The 19,507-nt window shown below is 48.3% G+C and overlaps 1 protein-coding gene across 2 annotated transcripts in view; it reads right to left on the reverse strand.

Annotated features, from left to right (window-relative positions):
- Nucleotides 1-19,507, reverse strand: part of UBE2T (ubiquitin conjugating enzyme E2 T) — a 146,966-nt gene that overhangs the window by 78,847 nt on the left and 48,612 nt on the right. For both annotated transcript variants that reach the window (XM_086923129.1, XM_086923130.1), the window contains 3 exons: nucleotides 4,512-4,581; nucleotides 3,377-3,482; nucleotides 2,767-2,865 (listed from right to left, as the gene is read on the reverse strand). In XM_086923129.1, coding sequence (XP_086779255.1) covers nucleotides 2,767-2,808 — 42 coding nt within the window. In that variant the 5' untranslated portion in view covers nucleotides 2,809-2,865; nucleotides 3,377-3,482; nucleotides 4,512-4,581. The remainder of the gene's footprint in view (nucleotides 1-2,766; nucleotides 2,866-3,376; nucleotides 3,483-4,511; nucleotides 4,582-19,507) is intronic.

The raw sequence follows: 19,507 nt of genomic DNA on the forward strand, positions 1-19,507 counted from the left end.
GCTGGTGTACCAACTTCTTTGCTGCAGAACTTTGCATTTTTGTGATAAGTTTATATTTTGTTTTAATTTTGTACACGTTTTGAGAAATTGTTATGGTTTTAAGTAACTGAAAACAGTAATTTCTTCTTAAATGTTTGGGCTTGGGATAGGCACAAAAGGAGGAAGCTCAGTTGCCTTCATTAACAACATTGCATTCGTTTTACATTTCCCATTCCTGATATTTGTTAAGGGTAAATTGAAGGGCTCCATGCCAAGACAAACACAGAAATGCCAGTGGACATGGTAGTATCAACATATGCTGGGGATTTTTTTTAAAAATCTGAAACTGTGAAGCAAAGGTGTTACAAGGTCTGGCTAGGTAAGGCCTGCTGCTAGTGAGATCAAGTAATTGGATTTTGTTTGATCTGGTATTAAAACATCTGCAACAAGTGTGTTCAGCACAGTATCCTGGGAGTTTTTAGCAGTATGATTTAAATTAGATATTGAGATGGTGGTGCACCATGGTGGATACCTATTACTCTTTTGGACCAGCAAAGAACTTTCAAGTGTGTTCCTCAAGGAGAGTCAGCGTTGTTTTATTTTAAATGGGCAGGCATATCAGCTCCTTCTGATTCTGCAGCACTGAAAGTTTTTTTAAGCACTACTTTATTTGACTTTTGAAAGAAAATGGAGCAGGAGTTTCTAAAGAATGTTCTGCAGAGGATCTGGGATTGGCTAATAATCAGAGAAAGATTGGGGGATGGGAATTTTTAAGAGGTGAAACATAAAAATATTAGCGTTGAAAGCAGTTACCATCCTGTGGATGTGCTCACTGAACCACAATGAAGCGATTTACCACAATGCAGGTAATGCAATAGGTCAAAGTTTCTATTTGTTTCATAGCACAGGCTTAATTTCAATGAGTAGACAGAAATTTAGTCACCGTCTTTTGTTGACATGCCTTGAGTTTGAAGAATGAATTGGCTTAGTCAAGCGTAAGAAGTATCTTTGGCAAATAGTTCCACCTATATTTTGAAAAGTATGGGGATGGTAACCATGCACAAGGTCAATGGTGATTCAGGATGGTAGAGGATGAATACCAGGGTAATTTCAATTATCCAGTGTTTAACTCTTGCAGCTGGCAATCAATGTTGCTTAGACTGCTACAGAGTGATCAACAAAAATTGCTGTGTCCATGAGAGACTGGCAGGGAAGACCAATCTTGCACTTCATGCTGATCTTCAGTTCCAGTTATTGTATCCATTCACAGTGATCCAATCTGGTTAACAGCTGCATTTGAGCAGTGAGGGTGGACATTTTGAGTAGTGGAGTGACTTAGGTGCAATTGAAATAGTCTACAAAGATGCCTCCATATTGGCAATCCTCTTGACACATTATATCCAAGGTATAACACATTCCATCCTCATTTCTTGTAAACTGTGTAAGCATTAGTGTTTGCCTTGAGAGGTGTTTGGGGAGGTGGAATCATACAACACTAGGACATTTTTCTCTCTACACTGAGTATCCTCTATTGTGATGCCTTAGTTTGCTGGAGACTTTCAACCTCTATGTCATACTAATTTTACTTTGGCCTGTGTATCTCTGGATTTAGAAAAAAAACATTCTTCACTGCTTCCAACATGAGAAGTCCAAGACCTGTGCCCAATTAACCTGTAAAGCGATATACCACAAGGAAAAGCCCAGTCAACTTAGGCCCACTGTTTAATCTTTGTGGCTGTGTAACATGTACAAGACTCTTCAAAGAGAGGAATTTCTCCCAGAATCTTTTAAAAGGAAACCCCAATTTCTAAACCAGAAGAAATATGCCTAGTTATACATCTGTGAAAACCATCAGTGGGAACAAATACCACGGATACGTACGTGGTTATCAGGTAAAAATTATTTCCTAGCTTCTTAAAATAATCATCCATTTAGTTTCTTGCTCTTTGTAATGACCCACCAGTCTAATTAAAAACATCAAAATCCAACATCTTCTGCACCATTATTTTGAGTGGATTAAAACACACTTATACTTGCATGAGGTAGTGTGATCCCTAGGCCTCCAATATTGGATACGATATGTGGTACAGTTACAATACAAACTTACACACCTTAAACATTGACCATAAGGGTCTCCAGCATGCAAGAGACAACCTCTTACAATTCTGGAAATTATACATACAGGGCTTTGTCAGCAGTTCTGGACACAAGGAAGTCCCATTAGGAGGGATATGGTCTTCAGAACCTAGAACAACCATCACAAAGAACGAGATGGCAAAGTCTAGAGAAGACATCGCCAAGAATATCAACTGCATTTCTAAAACCATGACTTTACAGTAGCGTAGTAGGTAACAAGACTGAGCCACCTGTTCCTCTTGTACTTCCCTATTTTCCTCAGGGATACTTCAACTCACATTTTTTCCTTAACAATAGTGTACCTCCGACCAAACGTCAGTAAGATGCTGTGGTGCTAGTGGTTGGAAAGGAACAGAGGTCCTAAGATGTAGGTGGCAGAGTTAGTCATGATCAAGATCATCTCTATTGCCCTACACACTCAAACAAATAAAATAGTCTAACCTACGTCTCAACAATCCACCCTGTTCATTCTTATCTCAGTAAAAGACCTCCATTCCTATTCACTCCATTCGTTTTGTGAATAGTTTAATATGAACAGCGAGAAAAGACCATGCACATAATTTGAACTATTACTACATATGTATCATTGTTGGAGTGACTGAGTTGCACATTTAATGTAACAAAATTTAACATTGAAGAACTAGAGCTTACAATATCAGCCATGAGGGGATCATCAGGGTTGGGTTCTGCCATCAGCAGCTGTATGGACGTGAGCACGGTGGATATGTTCAAAGAAGGTCTCCAGGCCCCCTTTGGAAAGGAGAAATCAGTTACAAAAAAGCATTTCTAGAATAAAGACCATCTCATGGGAGTCAAGGAGGCAATGAACAGGTTTGTGAACCACAAATGGCTTCACAAGGTGGTACTTCAAAAATGTAATGTGAAAAGGAGGAATAGGGATCACTCCTGCCTGCTTCCCCATCCCCTGAGTTTTAATTTACAGAAGCAAACAAATACGTTTTTTTTATAAGTTGCACTCAAACATGCTGTAACATAATGCACACTAAATGACTAGAATATCTGGGTTTGAAGTAACTTGGGATTCCACACTTGGCAATATAAAAAGGCCAAAAAAGCACTACAAGATTGGCTTTCATTCTGAACCCTGTGTATAAAAAAATTAGGCACAGAGAAATAAATTCCTGCTACTTGTCTAAGATACAAGTCATCATGTATGTGTTTGTCGAAGACATGCAGTGAAACTGTGGTCTCTTAAGAGCCTTTACTAAAAGCCACCCCTAAAGATGTGTATCATTCATACCTTTGGTGGTAGTTTGAGAATGTCCAGACAAATCCTTCCTGCAGTATCAATGTTGGGATGATAGATGGGAGTCAAAAAACGGATTTTCGGGGGTTCAAATGGATATCTGCAAAACACGAAAAAATTATTAAGAACGTGAGCTATGACAATGACTCCTGGAGGAAAAATAATTGCTATAATTAGTGTCCACTCAAGACGATATTGTAAGAGATCAGTATTCTAGTAAAGGTTTAAGACTAAAAGAAGGCAGGCCACCATTGTATACGCCCCAGTACTCTGCTGAGCATATGCAAAGAAAAAATTTAGTTTTGGCGGCTGCCCTAATTCTCTTGAAAACATGCAAATATTAATTAGTCTACGTTTGCAAAAACATGTTAACAAGTTGCATGTATGTTGATATACACCACTTATTCACAAACTCATGACGAATTTGCTGAAGGGTGAGCTGCAACCTGACGCAGCCCTTAAAAGATCATGGCAATCTTTAATAAGTCTTGATTGTCCATGGCACCCATTTCACTACAAAGACAATTCACGTTGATATTTGCGGTTATTTCCATTGTTAGTTTCAATTTCCCATTTTGAAATAAAAATTCCTAGAAACTTCACATTTTTAAAAATATCAATACATGGGGTAATTTGTAGGAGATGTTACGCTAACATAATATATTATTATTTTTTAAACAGGAGCTTACTAAAACAACACATGCAAAATAACTGCAAGCATTTTACCAATGTGTGCCTTTTTAAAATTACCATTCTATTTTCCAAAAGTAAGGTGGTGATAAATTCATGTCTTGGCTATGCTCATGCCAGTGCAGGCTTGGCCTAGGAATATTGCCACAAAGTGTTGTGTAGCAAGATCAACTAATGTTTTAATTTAAACATGCTCATTTAAAATCAAAATGCATCCTGTTGGAAGAGTTGGTATTTTTCAAATGTAAAAAACGAATCAATGCGAATAAACGACATTTCTTAAAAAAAGCAGTTGTATGCCACACATTGTGCTAATCCACTTGCAATATCCTGGAAAATATGCTTATAAATCAGAAGCATTGTGGAAAGTTGATACCAGAATTAGGTCAACTAATTCCTTCTCATACTTCCTGCTGCTGTGTTCATGTGCAACATTTACCTCTCTGGGATGACCAATTCCAGGCTGAAAATTCCTTTTTCGTATGGCGTATCCGCACCACCAACTATTTCTTTAATAAAAATAACACTTGAGATTAAAAACTTGTTATTCAGACATGTTACTCATTTCAGTACTTTAAATTTGGTTACCGTACTGACAAACTTTGTGCTCTACTCTTTCTCCACTGCAAGGTAAGAGCATCATATGCCTCACCCAGCACACCACACTGCTAATCCAAGCAATCATACCTAGCCCTCTGAAAGACTTACACAGCATCCGCATAACAGACTCAACAGCATACACGCTCATTAAACATCAAATACCCTCAATCTAAAAATCCCACACTACATCTCATGCTCATCAGTGCACTCTGCAGTACCCATGCTTCAGACATTACGATCTTAGCACAATCTTCATCAAATTCCTCAACCCCACTTCCTCGCAAGCCTGGTCAGGATACAGCTGCTATTTGCAGACCGTGCCAATAGGCATAGAGGACTCTACATCCTCCATACATTCTCCTGGTACTACTGTAAGCAAAACTAAACTACATGAAGCTCCTCCCATGCCATTTCCCACTCTCCGCTACGTTTTCCACCGGCTTCCCACTCATCTACAGGCCTCCTGCACAGATGAAGACTTCAGATACAAATTCTCAGACTTCCTCGGAATCTCATCAATCCAACATGCCAATACCACTATGAATGGTGACTTCAACCTCCCAGACAATTCCAGTATGACAAAAACAAGACACCATCTTCAACCTCTTTGAAGCACTTAATGTGGTACAGCATGACAAAGAAATCAACACTTTTCCTCAAAACACAAACTCCCTCAAAACAGAATTCCTCCTATTCGCCCCAATAAATCTCACATCATCCTCGATTAGATGAAGCATCTAACAGCACTCAATGGGCAACCTCTCGTAGAATTAGCGAAATCGCTGGGTGTGACACTGGACAGAGAAATAAAGATGCAGAAACAGATCAGCACCGCCACAAAAGGAGCTCATTTCCACATAAACACCCTGAGAAGACTGAAACCCGATCACGACAGCCCCACTTAGAGCCTTTATCAACTCAGCTGCGAGACTCATCACTGGCTCAAAAAGAAACTCTCACATCTCTCCAGACCTTATAGCCCTCAACTGGCTACTGTTCGAGGCTAGAATTCATCTATAAATCGCTTGTATGACACACAAGGCCTCACATCATAAAACCCCATACTACCTAGCTCAGAAACTGGTTCTCACCTCTGGGAATAGAGCCTCCAGAAGCTCCAGGAATCTTCTACTGAGACCACAACGATTTTCCAAAAAGAAAACTTACAATCGGCCCTTCTCTGGAATGGCTCCAGGGTCTGGAATGTTATGATCTCTGAAACAAGACTGTACCCTTTTATGGCCTCATTTAAAAAAAGAAGTGAAAGCAATTCTCATGGCCAAATTCACTTGATTTAATTTACTTATTACTGTAATAGATTTACTAGTCTGTATTATTGAGCACCTAGTATTGGAATCACCTATATATAGAATTTTTGTTATGCCTGTACCGGTTTCCGTTATGTGCCATGTAAAGTGCTCTGATACCTGCAAGGGTCTTGTTCGCGCTATATAAAAAGTTCAAATAAATAAATTTCAAATGCCACATCCATTCTTCTCAATATCACAAACTATCCAGTACAATCCTCCGACACTCCTAAACTGGACCGACCACCTTGCCATAGCCTTCACCCTGCACATCAAAGGTCAACCCAAAAATAGCGAACAAACCTTCAGATACTTCAAAGAGTTCTCCACGGACATTCCAAAGATTAAACTCCCCTCTCGCCCGGCCAAATCCACACCTAAAGTCAACACTTTTCTAAATTACTTTTGGGAAAACTATGTGTACAACTGTGCTCCATAGAGCACAGTTGTACACATAGTTTCCCCAAAAGTAATGCTGAACCCTTCCACAGAGGCATTCTAAAAACATACATTTTTGCAGACAGGAAAGAAGAAGAAACACAAGTACTAAGTTACTGAGTTTCTCCATGTTAAAACACAAAAAACGCATCGCATTAGTCAAATCTATGTCTGTAATTAATCTGTAAATAAATAAGTGCTAGGGCCCAAGGTATTGCTCATGAGGCCATTGCAGCTTGCACTACCAGCAGGGCCTGACACTGTTGCCACTTGCCAGTATATATGCTCTCTACTAAACATCACACTCTTATAAATGTGACAGTTTGGACAAATCCATGCTACCCAAAGCAGTAAACAAAATGGCCTGAACACACAAATTATTTTCTAAATATTTATTTAATTGTTAAACTGATGTGCTCGGCTCACAAATAGACAGCACCACCATGTGGTGTACTGTCATAAGTGCCAGTGTTACGAATTCAGTGCAGAGCACCGGCACAAATTAAGCAAGGGGTTAAATACTAAACACCTTTATGAAAAAAATGAGTGAAGCGACACTCCCACTAGCAAGACACAAGATTATTGGCTGCCCATATGGTGAGTAACTGTCAAAGCGACCCTTCTCAATAATCACATCAAATTATTATAGAAAAATATCCACAATAAAAATAAAAACAACTTAATCAAAAACATTTTTCTATAATAATTTGATGTGATTATTGAGAAGGGTCGCTTTGACTGTTACTCACCATATGGGCAGCCAATAATCTTGTGTCTTGCTAGTGGGAGTGTCGCTTCACTCATTTTTTTCATAAATGTGTATAGTTCCCTACAACTAGCAAATGTAGTTTAAGTAGGGGTCCCCTGTTTTTCAAAACATAAATACTAAACACCACCATCAATTAGGCTGCCCACTAAATCAGAACACTCTTCAAAACAATCAAGCACTTCACCAACACTCGGTCTAAATCTTCTAGCCCCACTTTACAGACAAGTGCAATGCTGTCAATCACATCTTCAATGAAAAAATACAAACGGTCCAACAGCACATCGACAAAACCAAATTGGTTTGGATCCCGACACCCTCTCCTCCCATGCTGCATCCATTAATGCTCATCCTTCAAAGGTCTGTTACTCACTGACATCCTCCAATTCATCAAACCAACCACTTATGTAGGTGAAGTTTTAACCTAATTCTTTATCAAAGCCCTCTATGGAGAAACTGTCTGACCACGTCTTGCCATCTTCAACGCCTTCCAACCTCCAGGAACCTTTCAAGACAGACCAGATCCTCCCAGTCCAGAAGAAAACTACATTAGGCATTGAAGACCTTCCCAAATATCGGCTTATTACTCGTCTACACTTCATGTCATAGACTATTGAAAAATCTGTCTATGCACAACTTCAAGATTATATCAACACCAACCATCTCCTTTAGATCCCATGGCATGAAGACAGCAAATGTACAAACCATGGTCTTCTGACCTGTCTCCTAATATTACAGGACCTCTCAACTGCCTTTGATACAGTCAACCACACCACCTTCATCCACACCCCAAAGCCTCAAATTAAATTTCCAGGAAATGTATTGCTCTTCTTCTCTTTGACATTTCAAACCAGTACCCGTTTTTTCACACGAACACCTCGAGGTCTCAAAGATACCTATCACTTGTCGAGTTCTCCATGGTTTCATTTAATGCTCCCTCACGCTTCCAATTATTCTTTAACCCCTTCCAGGCTGATGACGAGCTGGGCTCGTCATGGCGTAGCCTCCTCGCACGCTGATGACGAGCCCAGCTCGTCACGTAAAGTGCGATTTAAAAAAACTCAGCGCAGGAGCGGAATTCCGCTAGCGCGCATGAGGTTAACCTCTACATGGGTCCCCAGAGTCTATACTCACAAAGACCACCAACATTTACCAATATGTTGACAACTGTAGTTAAATGTTTATCTGTTCCATAAATACAAAGCCTAAAACACTGCTTGCACCTTATCCCGAACTGGATGTCCAGTATCTACCCGAATGAAAACCAAATGAAAATTCCTGATGTTTGCCAAGAACAACAAGCAACAACGGGTCAAAACTTCGGTCAATAACATGAACATTGACAGACCAGTCAACTCTCCCCTAGGGGAGAGGATGAGGCCTGCCGGCTAGGATGGTCGACCTCGAATCTGGGGAACCGGGTTAGAGTCTCGGCAACGACGCTCAACATCCTGTGATTCTGGGCAAATCACTTAATCTCCCTGTATCTAATAAAAAAATGAATGTGTCCATCTGCAATGCAAGTGGTGCTCATGTAAAGCGCTCTGATACCTTCAGGTCAAGTTTGCGCTATATAAAACCCCGGGAAAAAAAGACAAAATAATAATACCAATACCCTAAAACTCACCCTAGGTACTAAAAACACACTGCAGAAACACATCACCAAGAAAACCAAGACTGCTGAGAACCATTTCTCTCTACCAAAGAAAATTAAATAATTTCTCCCAGAAAGCAACTTCAAAACTGCTGTTCACGCACTTACTCTATGGACTCTCATGCTTCATGCTGGTTTCATTTAGGGCCATCCTACATGCAGCAGCAAGCCTCACAAAGTCCCTGAAAAAATAGGAACATTTTATCTTCACCTTCATAGAACCCCTCTGGCTTTTCTTGTCAGCCCACACTTCAAAACCAGTTGCACCATCTGCAATGCCATCAAACCTGGCATGCCTTCCTGTTGACTAACATGTTCACCATCTGTGGCGGCACGCGGTACACCTGCAGCCAGGAAACCATCACGCAGGGGATGAACAAGTGCAACAAAGCAGATACAAGGCGCAAGGACTTTTCCAACTAAACATTAAGGATCTGGAACAACATCTCTGTATCCATTAGGACTGCCCCTCAATAATGCTCCATTTTGGGCAACGTCTAAAGACACATCTCTTTAAAGAACACTACATCATTATTCAGTAACAGTTCAATTATGCACTTAAAATCAGCTACCCCTCCATTCACACATTCACTGTGATTTTGCCTTTGACCTTGTAACAGCGTTCTGCTTCTTTGGGCAATATTCATGCTATATAACCAATGATAGAATTTTAATTAACCACCAGGTGATTGTCATGGAAAAGAAAAGGCAAATACATTCAAATCATTTTGCTTATTAATCATTAACTTCATAAACCAAATAAGTGTCAATGAACCCTACGTAGAGTAATTTCCACCAAGAGAAATACATCTTTTTAAAGGAGACATTTTTTCTAGAGCATCTCAAGGCTATTTATTCAAACAATTTAAAATGTAGATTAGCAAGTGCTTACACTTAAATGCATGAGCATGTTGTTCGGAGATTCGACAGTAGTTTGGGTTGTTACAGCTACATATTCTTGCAAGTGGGTTGCATGGTTTGAGGCAGAACCGAAACACTCACAACAAGCATTAAGAAGGTTCAGCAGCATCAGAGCTCTCGAGTATAAACTAGCCGAATTTTAAACACAATCTGTGAAAACCGTAATACTACACATCTTTAGTAAGCAGAACTGGATGGTACATGAAGCACACATCTGAAAGATATACCTGCAGTCCTGTGTACCAACATTTACAAGACCAAAAGCAATTAACTGAGTTCCTGGTTCATTTTTGCAGCTCTTACCATTGATATAAGAAATTAATTGTGACAAAATTATGTGCTTGATCTGAACCCCTACTTATGAGACAATTAAGTTAACATTGGCTTGATAATATACTTCTGGTGTTTTTATATTAAAAAAGTCTCTACTTCCTTGAGAGGGGGATGGAATGCGGGAGGGGAATACCACCTTTACTCAAATTATATTAGACCACTTAAACCACAGGAATGAACGGGGCCTTAAGTAGTGACTCATCTCATCAACAAGACTCCATTATTCAGGAAGAAATACACTTTGAAGAGCTCCCAAAACATGGGCTGCATAAGAATAGCCCCTTGTTTACCATTTTCAAAGGAAATCTGAAGGGAAGCCTGCTCAGAACCTCTCGCAGAACCTTACAGTTTCAGCATAGAATCACCTCCTCTACATATCTCTGTAAGAATCAATCTTATTTCGGATCCATATCATTATGAAATCACTACTCATTTACATCTATCCATCGCCTCTAGGTGTGGTTTCCATGTTCTCTAATTCCCACTACTTTTTATTATTGTTTGTAGTTCAAGTTCAAGAATTTATATAGTGCACTACTCACCCAGAGGGTCTCAAGGCGCTTGGGGAGGGGGTTCATTATTTATCAAATAACCAGATTTTAAGTTCTTTCCTGAATGAGATGTGGTTCTGTGTAAGGCGGAGGTGAGTGGGGAGTGAGTTCCAGGTCTTGGCCGCCAAGTAGGAGAAGGATCTACCTCCCATGGCGGGTATTTGGATGCGCGGAACTGCGGCGAGGCCTTGATTGGAGGATCTCAGTTGGAGGGTGGGTGTATAGAAGGATAGTCGAGTGTTGAGGCATTCGGGCCCTAGTTTGTAGAGAGCCTTGTGTGCATGGGTGAGGAGACGGAATGTTATTCTCTTGTTGACGGGAAGCCAGTAGAGGTCTTTCAGGTGGCCGGTAATGTGATCTTGGCGAGGGATGTCCACAATGAGTCTCGCTCAATATGTGTAGCTGCTTCCCTGTCTCTTGTGTTGTCATTCTTTGTTCTGAGGTATGACTGATTATTTCATAAACTGCCTAACTGCAGGTCAGCAGCATGCTAGATCAAGAAAACAAAACAAAAAAAGAAAATAGTATAATATTATAGGCCACTGCTGTAGGCTACACTAGCAGTTATACACCAGCTGTAGAGGCCCGAGCCGTAGGCTAATACCAATTTAGTTGTTAACATTCTGTCAACCTTGTAAAGAGTAGGGGTGGGCAGAAAACTCCGCTCTGACAGCGTAGTGGATGAAGCCAGCCACACCTGCTCCCCGGGCCCGGTCCAAGCTTCCGAAACCTAGCCAGGCCGGGGAGAGCCTCCCCGGGCCCCGGTGTGGCCCCCTCACCAGCGCCCAGACACTCTGATGGCTTGCAGTATGGGGCGGCTCACACACCCCGGGGCCGGCCGGACGGAGCTCAAGCCCCGGGCCTGGTCCCAGCTTCCGAAACCTAGCCAGGCCGGGGAGAGCCTCCCCGGGCCCCGGTGGAGCCCCGTCCCCAACGCCAGACCCTCTGAAGGCTTGCAGGACAGGGGGTTCATGCACCCCGGGGCCGGCCGGACGGAGCTTGAGCCCCGTCCCAGCTTCCGAACCCTAGCCAGGCCGGGGAGAGCCTCCCCGGGTCCCGGTGGAGCCCCGTCCCTAGTGCACTGACCCTCTGATGGCTTGCAAGGGGGGGGGGGCAGACGGAGCTCAAGTCCCGGGCCCGGTCAGAGCCTCCCTGGGCCCCGGTGGAGCCCAGTCCCTAACCGCACGGACCCTCTGATGGCTTGCAGGACAGGGGGCTCACGCACTCCAGGGCCGTCCAGACGGACGGAGCTCAAGCCCCGGGCCCGGTCCCAGCTTCCGAACCCTAGCCAGGCCGGGGAGAGCCTCCCTGGGCCCTGGTGGAGCCCCGTCCCCAGCGCCCAGACCCTCTGATGTTTTGCAGGATGGGAGGCTCACGCACCCCGGGGCCGGCCTGACGGAGCTCAAGCTCCGGGCCCGCTCTCACCTTCCGAACCCTAGCCAGGCCGCGGAGAGCCTCCCTGGGCCCCGGTGGAGCCCCGTCCCTAACCGCACGGACCCTCTAATGGCTTGTAGGACGGGGGGCTCACACACCCCGGGGCCGGCCGGAGAGAGATCAAGACCCGGGCTACGTCCCAGCTTCCGAACCCTAGCCAGGCTGGGGAAGAGCCTCCCCGAGCCCCGGTGGAGCCCCGTCCCCAGCGCACGGACCATTGGCCGGACCCAAGGAGGGTTAAGCCCAGGCCACGTCCACTACCCGACGGCCTGCCCTGGGAGCCCATTTTTCTCGACTATTAAGCCGAACTCTGGGGAAGGACAAAAGTTAGAGTTAGCCTGCCCGCACGGCCATCTGGTCACCCTGCCCGCAGGGCCACCTGGTCGCGCAGCCAGGCGACCAGATGGCCCGGGACAACCCAGTGCCCAGATGGCCTGGGAGGCTGTCTTACCCTATCGCCCTTGCAGTACGGCAAGGGTGGCTGGGCGCACCAAGGCAGCCGCTCTGGAGCTTCCTTCCTCCGGGTGGCTGCTGCTCACCTCCCTGCCCGACTTGCCAGGGAGCAGCGGGAAGGGGAGGCCATCTGGTCACCCTGCTGACCCGCAAGGGATGGTTGCCCCCGTCCCCCGGTGGGGCAGGGACAGGAGGGGGAGGCCCCCGTGCCGAAGGGCACGCGGTGGAGGCAGCCTCCCACGGACCCGTGTTACCCCCTCCGCGTCCGGCCTGGCGGCAGAGGGACCCACCCCTGGGTGTGGTGGAGGGAGGCATCCGCGGGCACCCGCGCATGGCGAGACAAAAGCTAGGCTCAGAGGATGACTTTCAATAGATCGCAGCAAGGTAGCTGCTCTGCTACTTACGAAACCCAGACCCAGAATTAGGTCGTCTATGAATGATTTAGCACCGGGTGTCCCACGAACATGCGGTGCACTAAGGGCGATGGAGGCGGCCCCCTTCCGTCCGCACTCCGGTCCCCAAGCAAGCGGCTCTACGCACCGCTCCCCCTGAGAGAGGCCGGCTATCCCAGGCCAACCGAGGCTCAGCGGCATCGTTACGGTTTAGGGGGGATTCTGACTTAGAGGCTGTTGGACTTGGCCTTTTCCCCCAAAATTTTTCGCTTTTGACCCCCTTATCTAGGATGTCTCCCCCATGGGATTAAACCTGTATAGGCCATGAGTGGTGTGAGACACCTTGCTGAAAAATGTAATTACATGAAATAATGTGAGCACTGGTAAAATCCCCCATTTTAAAACTGCACCCGACTGAAATGTAGTGTTTTTAAAATGGATGCCATGGCCATGGGTTTTGCCACTGGACTGCCATAGGTCAGCGGTCTAGATAATATTACCCAGCTACCCCTAGCTTTTGGAGGGACAGCCTGGCACCCAGGGTGTTCACCCCCTCCTCTAGAACCAGTTTAGGCTAGATTTGCCAACATTCTAGAAGGTCCTGGCACTGCCTGGGAGGAGGGTATAAATAGGGAGAAGTGCCACCAGAAAGTCAGTCAGCGCTGGGACAAGGAAGAGAGGGGACCTGCTGTGAGGTGCTACCGCCACATGGGCCAGTGAGCTGGGCCCTGCACCCCTATAAACCCCCCCGCTGCTGTCCCCATGGGCCCCTGACAATGGAGGTCCCCTACCCAGGTCACTGACGCTGTTTGGACCGGGTACCACGCCAGCACTGCGTGAAGAAGCGCCCAGGAGGTGAGGAGTGTGCCCCTGAGGTGGACTGTGGGACTGTTCACCCCCCTGTGAGGTGTGCTGCCAGGTGCTGTGCAGCAATAGCGCTGTTTTGGGGAGGTTGATGCCCCCAAGGAAGCTGTGGCCCCTTTGGAAGCGCTGGGCTGTGAGGTGCCTATGGTGAAGGGCTGTGGACAGCTGACTGGCGTAAACTGCAGTATCGCCCCCTAAGCGCTGGGAGTCTAAAGACTGTTGCTGCCTGTGAAGCTGCCTGGGGAGGATTGTGCCCCCAAGGGACTGTGCCCTGTGATTGGTGTGGCCCCCGAAGTGCTGTTGGCCCTGAGGACAGTGTGGGCTGAGGGAGGAGCTGTCCTCCGAGAAAAGCGCACCTTTTTCTGTGGAGAATAGCAACAGATAAATAATTAATTAAAAGGGAGCCTACCCCTTATTGCCGCCGATATCACCGCCGCAGCCCGAGGAGTGTTGGCGCTGCCTTGCGCCGGTCGTAAATTGGTGAAAATCACCACCGCGGCCCGGCGCCGCCTTTAAGGGACCCCCACCGTTGTGGATACCGTTGCGGCGGCCCCCGGTGTGAGGAGAGGGCCGCCGAAGTGAAGAAAGGGCCGCGCTAGGCCCTGAGGCTGGCAGATCCCCATCACGTGACGGGGGCCCGGCCGAGTCATCGGCCCGCCCCCGCCGCGCACTGATTGGCCTGCGCCGCCGTGACCTTTGAAGGCCGCGCAGGGATTGGCTGTTGGCCGGGAAGGCCAGGAGAAGGGGAATCGAAGTCCCGGGTCCCCGTGAGGTAGGAGGGGGACCCGGGTGAAGCTCCGTTGCGGGGCCCCCGTGCCAATGAGGGAGCCCCGAGAGAAGCGACCGGAGCGGGAGGCCACCCCGCCGGTCTGTGCCGCTGAGTGAGGGGCCGGTGGAAGAGGTGGGGCCGGGGCACACTGTCGGTGCCTGCCCCACCGGCACAAAGGAAGCGACCCGACTGGCCCCGAGAAGCGTCGCCGCCGTAAGGAGAGAGCGGAGGGAAGGAGCCTACCCCGCCTCCGCCCGGGAGAAGTGCCCGAGAGAGGAGGGGACATCGAGGCACATTGCCGGTGCCTGCTCCTCCTCCTCGAAGCTGAAGAGAGCCCCTCGCAGAGGCTGCCTTTAAGTCCCGGGCCCCCGTGAGAAAGGAGGGGCCCGGCTGTCATCGTGAGAGAGAGGAGGGGGCATCGAGGCACATTGCCGGTGCCTGCCCCCTCCACGGAAAAGAGCCCTGCAGGGGAAGAGGACCCCCGGAGTAGCCCGGTGAGTGGGGCTTTAATTAAACTGTGTGGGGAGTGGAGAGGGCAACGGGGCACAGGGTCGGTGCTCACCCCCCACCCGGGAGACATTGTAATTGAGCTCGTGGGCCCTAATTACACCAGAGCCCCCCATGAGAAGTACCAGCGGGATTGCCAAGCCTCTGAACTGGGCCACGACATTAGTTAATCCCTGCCTGGGGTGACCAGGTGAATGCCAGCTAGTGTAGGTCCTGGGATTTGTGTTAGTGTGGCAAGGCAGTGCTTTCGCTGAATTTCGCGCCCAGTGTGTCAGTGTGTTTATGGCCTAAGGGCACGCCCCCATATAGGTTGGCTTGAGTGGGCCGGGAGGGAACAGATGCCTAAGGGAGCTTTCATTAGATGATGCACCAGTGGGGAGGATCAGGCTCATGCTCATGGTGTAATGCCTGCCATTGCTCTATAATGTGTATGCCTAATGTTCATGAAGAGAGTTGGCTGTTGTGTACACCCTGATGTCTTATGCTTATAGTGATGCCAACGTTCTGCCTGATGTTTGATACCCCTAGTTTATGGTAGAGGAAGCCTAGCTATTTCCTTACAGGTGTTCCTGATATATGAGGAGGGCTCCTACCTGATATCTATGCTGGGCGATGTATGTTCCGCCTAGGTTGGTTAATGGGTTGGCCTGATGTGTTATTCCAGGCCCTTGTTTATGTACCAGATTGATGGGCCAGACAGGCTGATTTATTGCAGGTGTTCCTGTCCATGTTATGCCGTGATGCCCTAATGTTTTCTTTCCCTAACAGGGGTTGGGTTGATGTTAATGTGCATGATGTACATCTATGCTAATGTAGACATTTTGCAATTACAGCCTTCCCTTTAGGATGAGAGTCGGAGTTGGCCCCGCCAGATTGGCCCCAGATCTAATGACATTTTGATTCCATCCTTTTTCTCTTTCAGCATGGACTACTTCCTATGTAAATAATTTACCCCCTTTATTCACTTGGCTCTGGCGCCATTTGGCGTCCTGTGTGACACTACTGTTTTGCATTCTTTTGCCTTGCAGGTTGGAAACCCTACTAAACTACGTATCTTTTTCCAACTCAAACTGGTGTCCTGCCTCTTTTGTGGTGTGCCTGGTGTGTTGATTGTGGGTACTGCGTGAATGCTTCACATGTCCTCGAAGTTTGGCCTGCCCGCTTGATGCCATGCTACCCCCTTGGAGATTTGGGTAACCCCCATTTCTTACATTGGTGGCAAGCGGTGGGATAGGACTTGTGTTTGCGCAGTACCACAGCGGCCACAGGTTACACCACAAGTAGAGCCTTGTGGTGGGGATTATTGTTTGGAAGATTGTTTGCTAAATTGCTTCCTCCTGAAAGTGTTGGACAATTGTGTCCCCTTGGTCCACTGTGGGTGTGTCCCGAGAGTCCTCGCCACGATGGGGTTGGTTTATGAGGAGGCGGAACTAATGGAGTACACCGAACAGGAGGTGATAGACTTCCTCCTGGAGAGAGGGATACCCCCAGTAGGAAACATCAGGAGAAATTTGTTTCTCTATGAGGCCCTCAAGAGGGGAGAGCCCTTAGAGATTGGTGGGGACTTGCCTGACTACCCTCCCGAGTTTTTGAAGGGTCAGTGGGTTAGAGACCAGAGAGAGGGCTCCCCATCCAGAACCCTGGGAGGTAATTACTTCGATGAGGAGGAGGAAGAGTTTAACAGGGCAGAGACGCCAGTAGCTGTGGAGGACACCGAAGATAGGGAGTCTCGCACTGGGTCCAGTCCCGGGGACACTGCCCCATCCCTTTCCCTGTCCCCAGAAGAGTGGGTAGATAGGAGGGAAGAGAGGGAGTATCAGCTGGAGCTGGCAAAGCTCAGGCATGCCGAGGGCTTAGCGCAGCTGAGGGTAGAAGAGCAGCGACTAGAGACTGAAAAAGTCCTAGCGCATGAGAGGATGGCGGAGGCGGAGAGGGCCTTCGCCAGAGAGAGATCAGCTCAGGTGGGTAGGTTGTCCCCTGAGAGTGATCTTAGGAGTGTGGATTCACCGAGGAGGGTGGGATCCAGTGGTGGCAGCGAGTGTAGGTCCAGTGCAAGGAGTCCCACTCCCAAAGCCCAGGAGACCGTGCCTGATTCCCCGGAAGAGGAGGACGGGTTAGTGTTCAGGGGCAGGGGAAAGCTGTCCCATCAGTCCTGGGGAGAGTTTGAGGAGGAGTGTTGGACTGTACTGAAGGATTGGGTGGTGAGGAGAGCAGTGGAGGATTGGGAAGGGCTGTGCCATGCCGTTATCCGGGAGCACATGCTGAGGAGTTGTTTCCCAAGACTGCGTCACCATCTGTTGCAGTGCGGGTTCTCAGACCCCAGGGAACTTGCACGGGAGGCAGACCTCTGGGTAAATGCCAGAGCGTCTGGGAAGGCTGAGGGGAGTGATCCTGAAGGGAGTGAGACGGGGAGGTGTCCCGAGGTGCTCCAGCTGTGGTCACCGGGCCTGGAGTGTTCTCTAAGAGAACCCCAGGTTGGGAGGCTAGGCTGTCCTGATGTGTCATCCAGAGGGAGGGATCCCCTTATGTCAGGAGAACCTGGAGCATCAGTAATCAGAGCTCCAGTGGTTCGGGGGACTGACCAGTCACAGGGTTTAGATCCTGGACTGGGGGTTCAGGTTCAGGAGTTGCCTGGCCTGGAGGGTGGGGTGGGGTTCCGGTAATGCAGGTCCCTACCAAATTGACTCCCAGGGGTACCACTCCCAGTGGGAGGGTGCGGAACTCTGGGAGGGGGTGCAGAGGGAGGAAGGTCTCTTCTCTGTCACCGGCTCAGCCACAGGGCGCAGATCCCGGGTTGGGTGGCCAGGGACAGGAGTTGCCTGCCCTGGTGGGAGGGACATCTGTAACCAGAGTCCCCCCGGAAGGGACTCCCAGGGGTACTTCTCCGGGTAGGAGGGTGCGGAACTCTGGGAGGGGGTGCAGGGAGAGGGAGGACTCGCCCCTGTCACCGGTTCAGCCTGTGGGGTTAGACTCCAGGTTGGGGAGAGAGTGGTTGTGTGAGGGGGTCCCCAGGCGTAGGAGATGGAGGAACCCCAGGAGGAGAAGTAGGGGGAGGAGAGCCTCGCCCCTAAGGGCTGGTCAGCCTGAGGGTGTAGACCCCAGGTGGGTGGACCAGTGGCAATTTGGAGAGAGAAGAGTGGTCCAAGAGAATTACAAGCCTGAGGCTAGAGCCTCCCACTCTAGGAAGGAAAAACATCCCACTAGGGAACACCAGTGGGGTGGTTTTGTTGGTGAAGGGAGGGTTGCGAAAGAGAACTAATGGGTTCCAGAGTGGAGGAGAGACTGCAGGTGCTCCTGTAGTTGCAGGCCTGCGTCCACCTTTTTCCGCCCCAAGCAGGGAAGCCCATCAAGGCATTGATCGGTCTACCCTGGCTTTTGGCTGGGGGGGAGTTGTGTTGGACTTGGCCTTTTCCCCCAAACTTTTCGCTTTTGACCCCCTTATCTAGGATGTCTCCCCCATGGGATTAAACCTGTATAGGCCATGAGTGGTGTGAGACACCTTGCTGAAAAATGTAATTACATGAAATAATGTGAGCACTGGTAAAATCCCCCATTTTAAAACTGCACCTGACTGAAATGTAGTGTTTTTAAAATGGATGCCATGGCCATGGGTTTTGCCACTGGACTGCCATAGGTCAGCGGTCTAGATAATATTACCCAGCTACCCCTAGCTTTTGGAGGGAAAGCCTGGCACCCAGGGTGCTCACCCCCTCCCCTAGAACCAGTTTAGGCTAGATTTGCCAACATTCTAGAAGGTCCTGGCGCTGCCTGGGAGGAGGGTATAAATAGGGAGAAGTGCCACCAGAAAGTCAGTCAGCGCTGGGACAAGGAAGAGAGGGGACCTGCTGTGAGGTGCTACCGCCACATGGGCCTGTGAGCTGGGCCCTGCACCCCTATAAACCCCCCCCCCCCGCTGCTGTCCCCATGGGCCCCTGACAAGGGAGGGCCCCTACCCAGGTCACTGACGCTGTTTGGACCGGGTACCACGCCAGCACTGCGTGAAGAAGCGCCCAGGAGGTGAGGAGTGTGCCCCTGAGGCGGACTGTGGGACTGTTCACCCCCCTGTGAGGTGTGCTGCCAGGTGCTGTGCTGCAATAGCGCTGTTTTGGGGAGGTTGATGCCCCCAAGGAAGCTGTGGCCCCTTTGGAAGCGCTGGGCTGTGAGGTGCCTATGGTGAAGGGCTGTGGACAGCTGACTGGCGTAAACTGCAGTATCGCCCCCTAAGCGCTGGGAGTCTAAAGACTGTTGCTGCCTGTGGAGCTGCCTGGGGAGGATTGTGCCCCCAAGGGACTGTGCCCTGTGATTGGTGTGGCCCCCGAAGTGCTGTTGGCCCCGAGGACTGTGTGGGCTGAGGGAGGAGCTGTCCTCCGAGAAAAGCGCCCCTTTTTCTGTGGAGAATAGCAACAGATAAATAATTAATTAAAAGGGAGCCTACCCCTTATTGCC

Source organism: Lissotriton vulgaris, chromosome 5 (genome assembly GCF_964263255.1).
Source record: "Lissotriton vulgaris chromosome 5, aLisVul1.2, whole genome shotgun sequence".
Lineage (NCBI taxonomy): Eukaryota > Metazoa > Chordata > Amphibia > Caudata > Salamandridae > Lissotriton > Lissotriton vulgaris.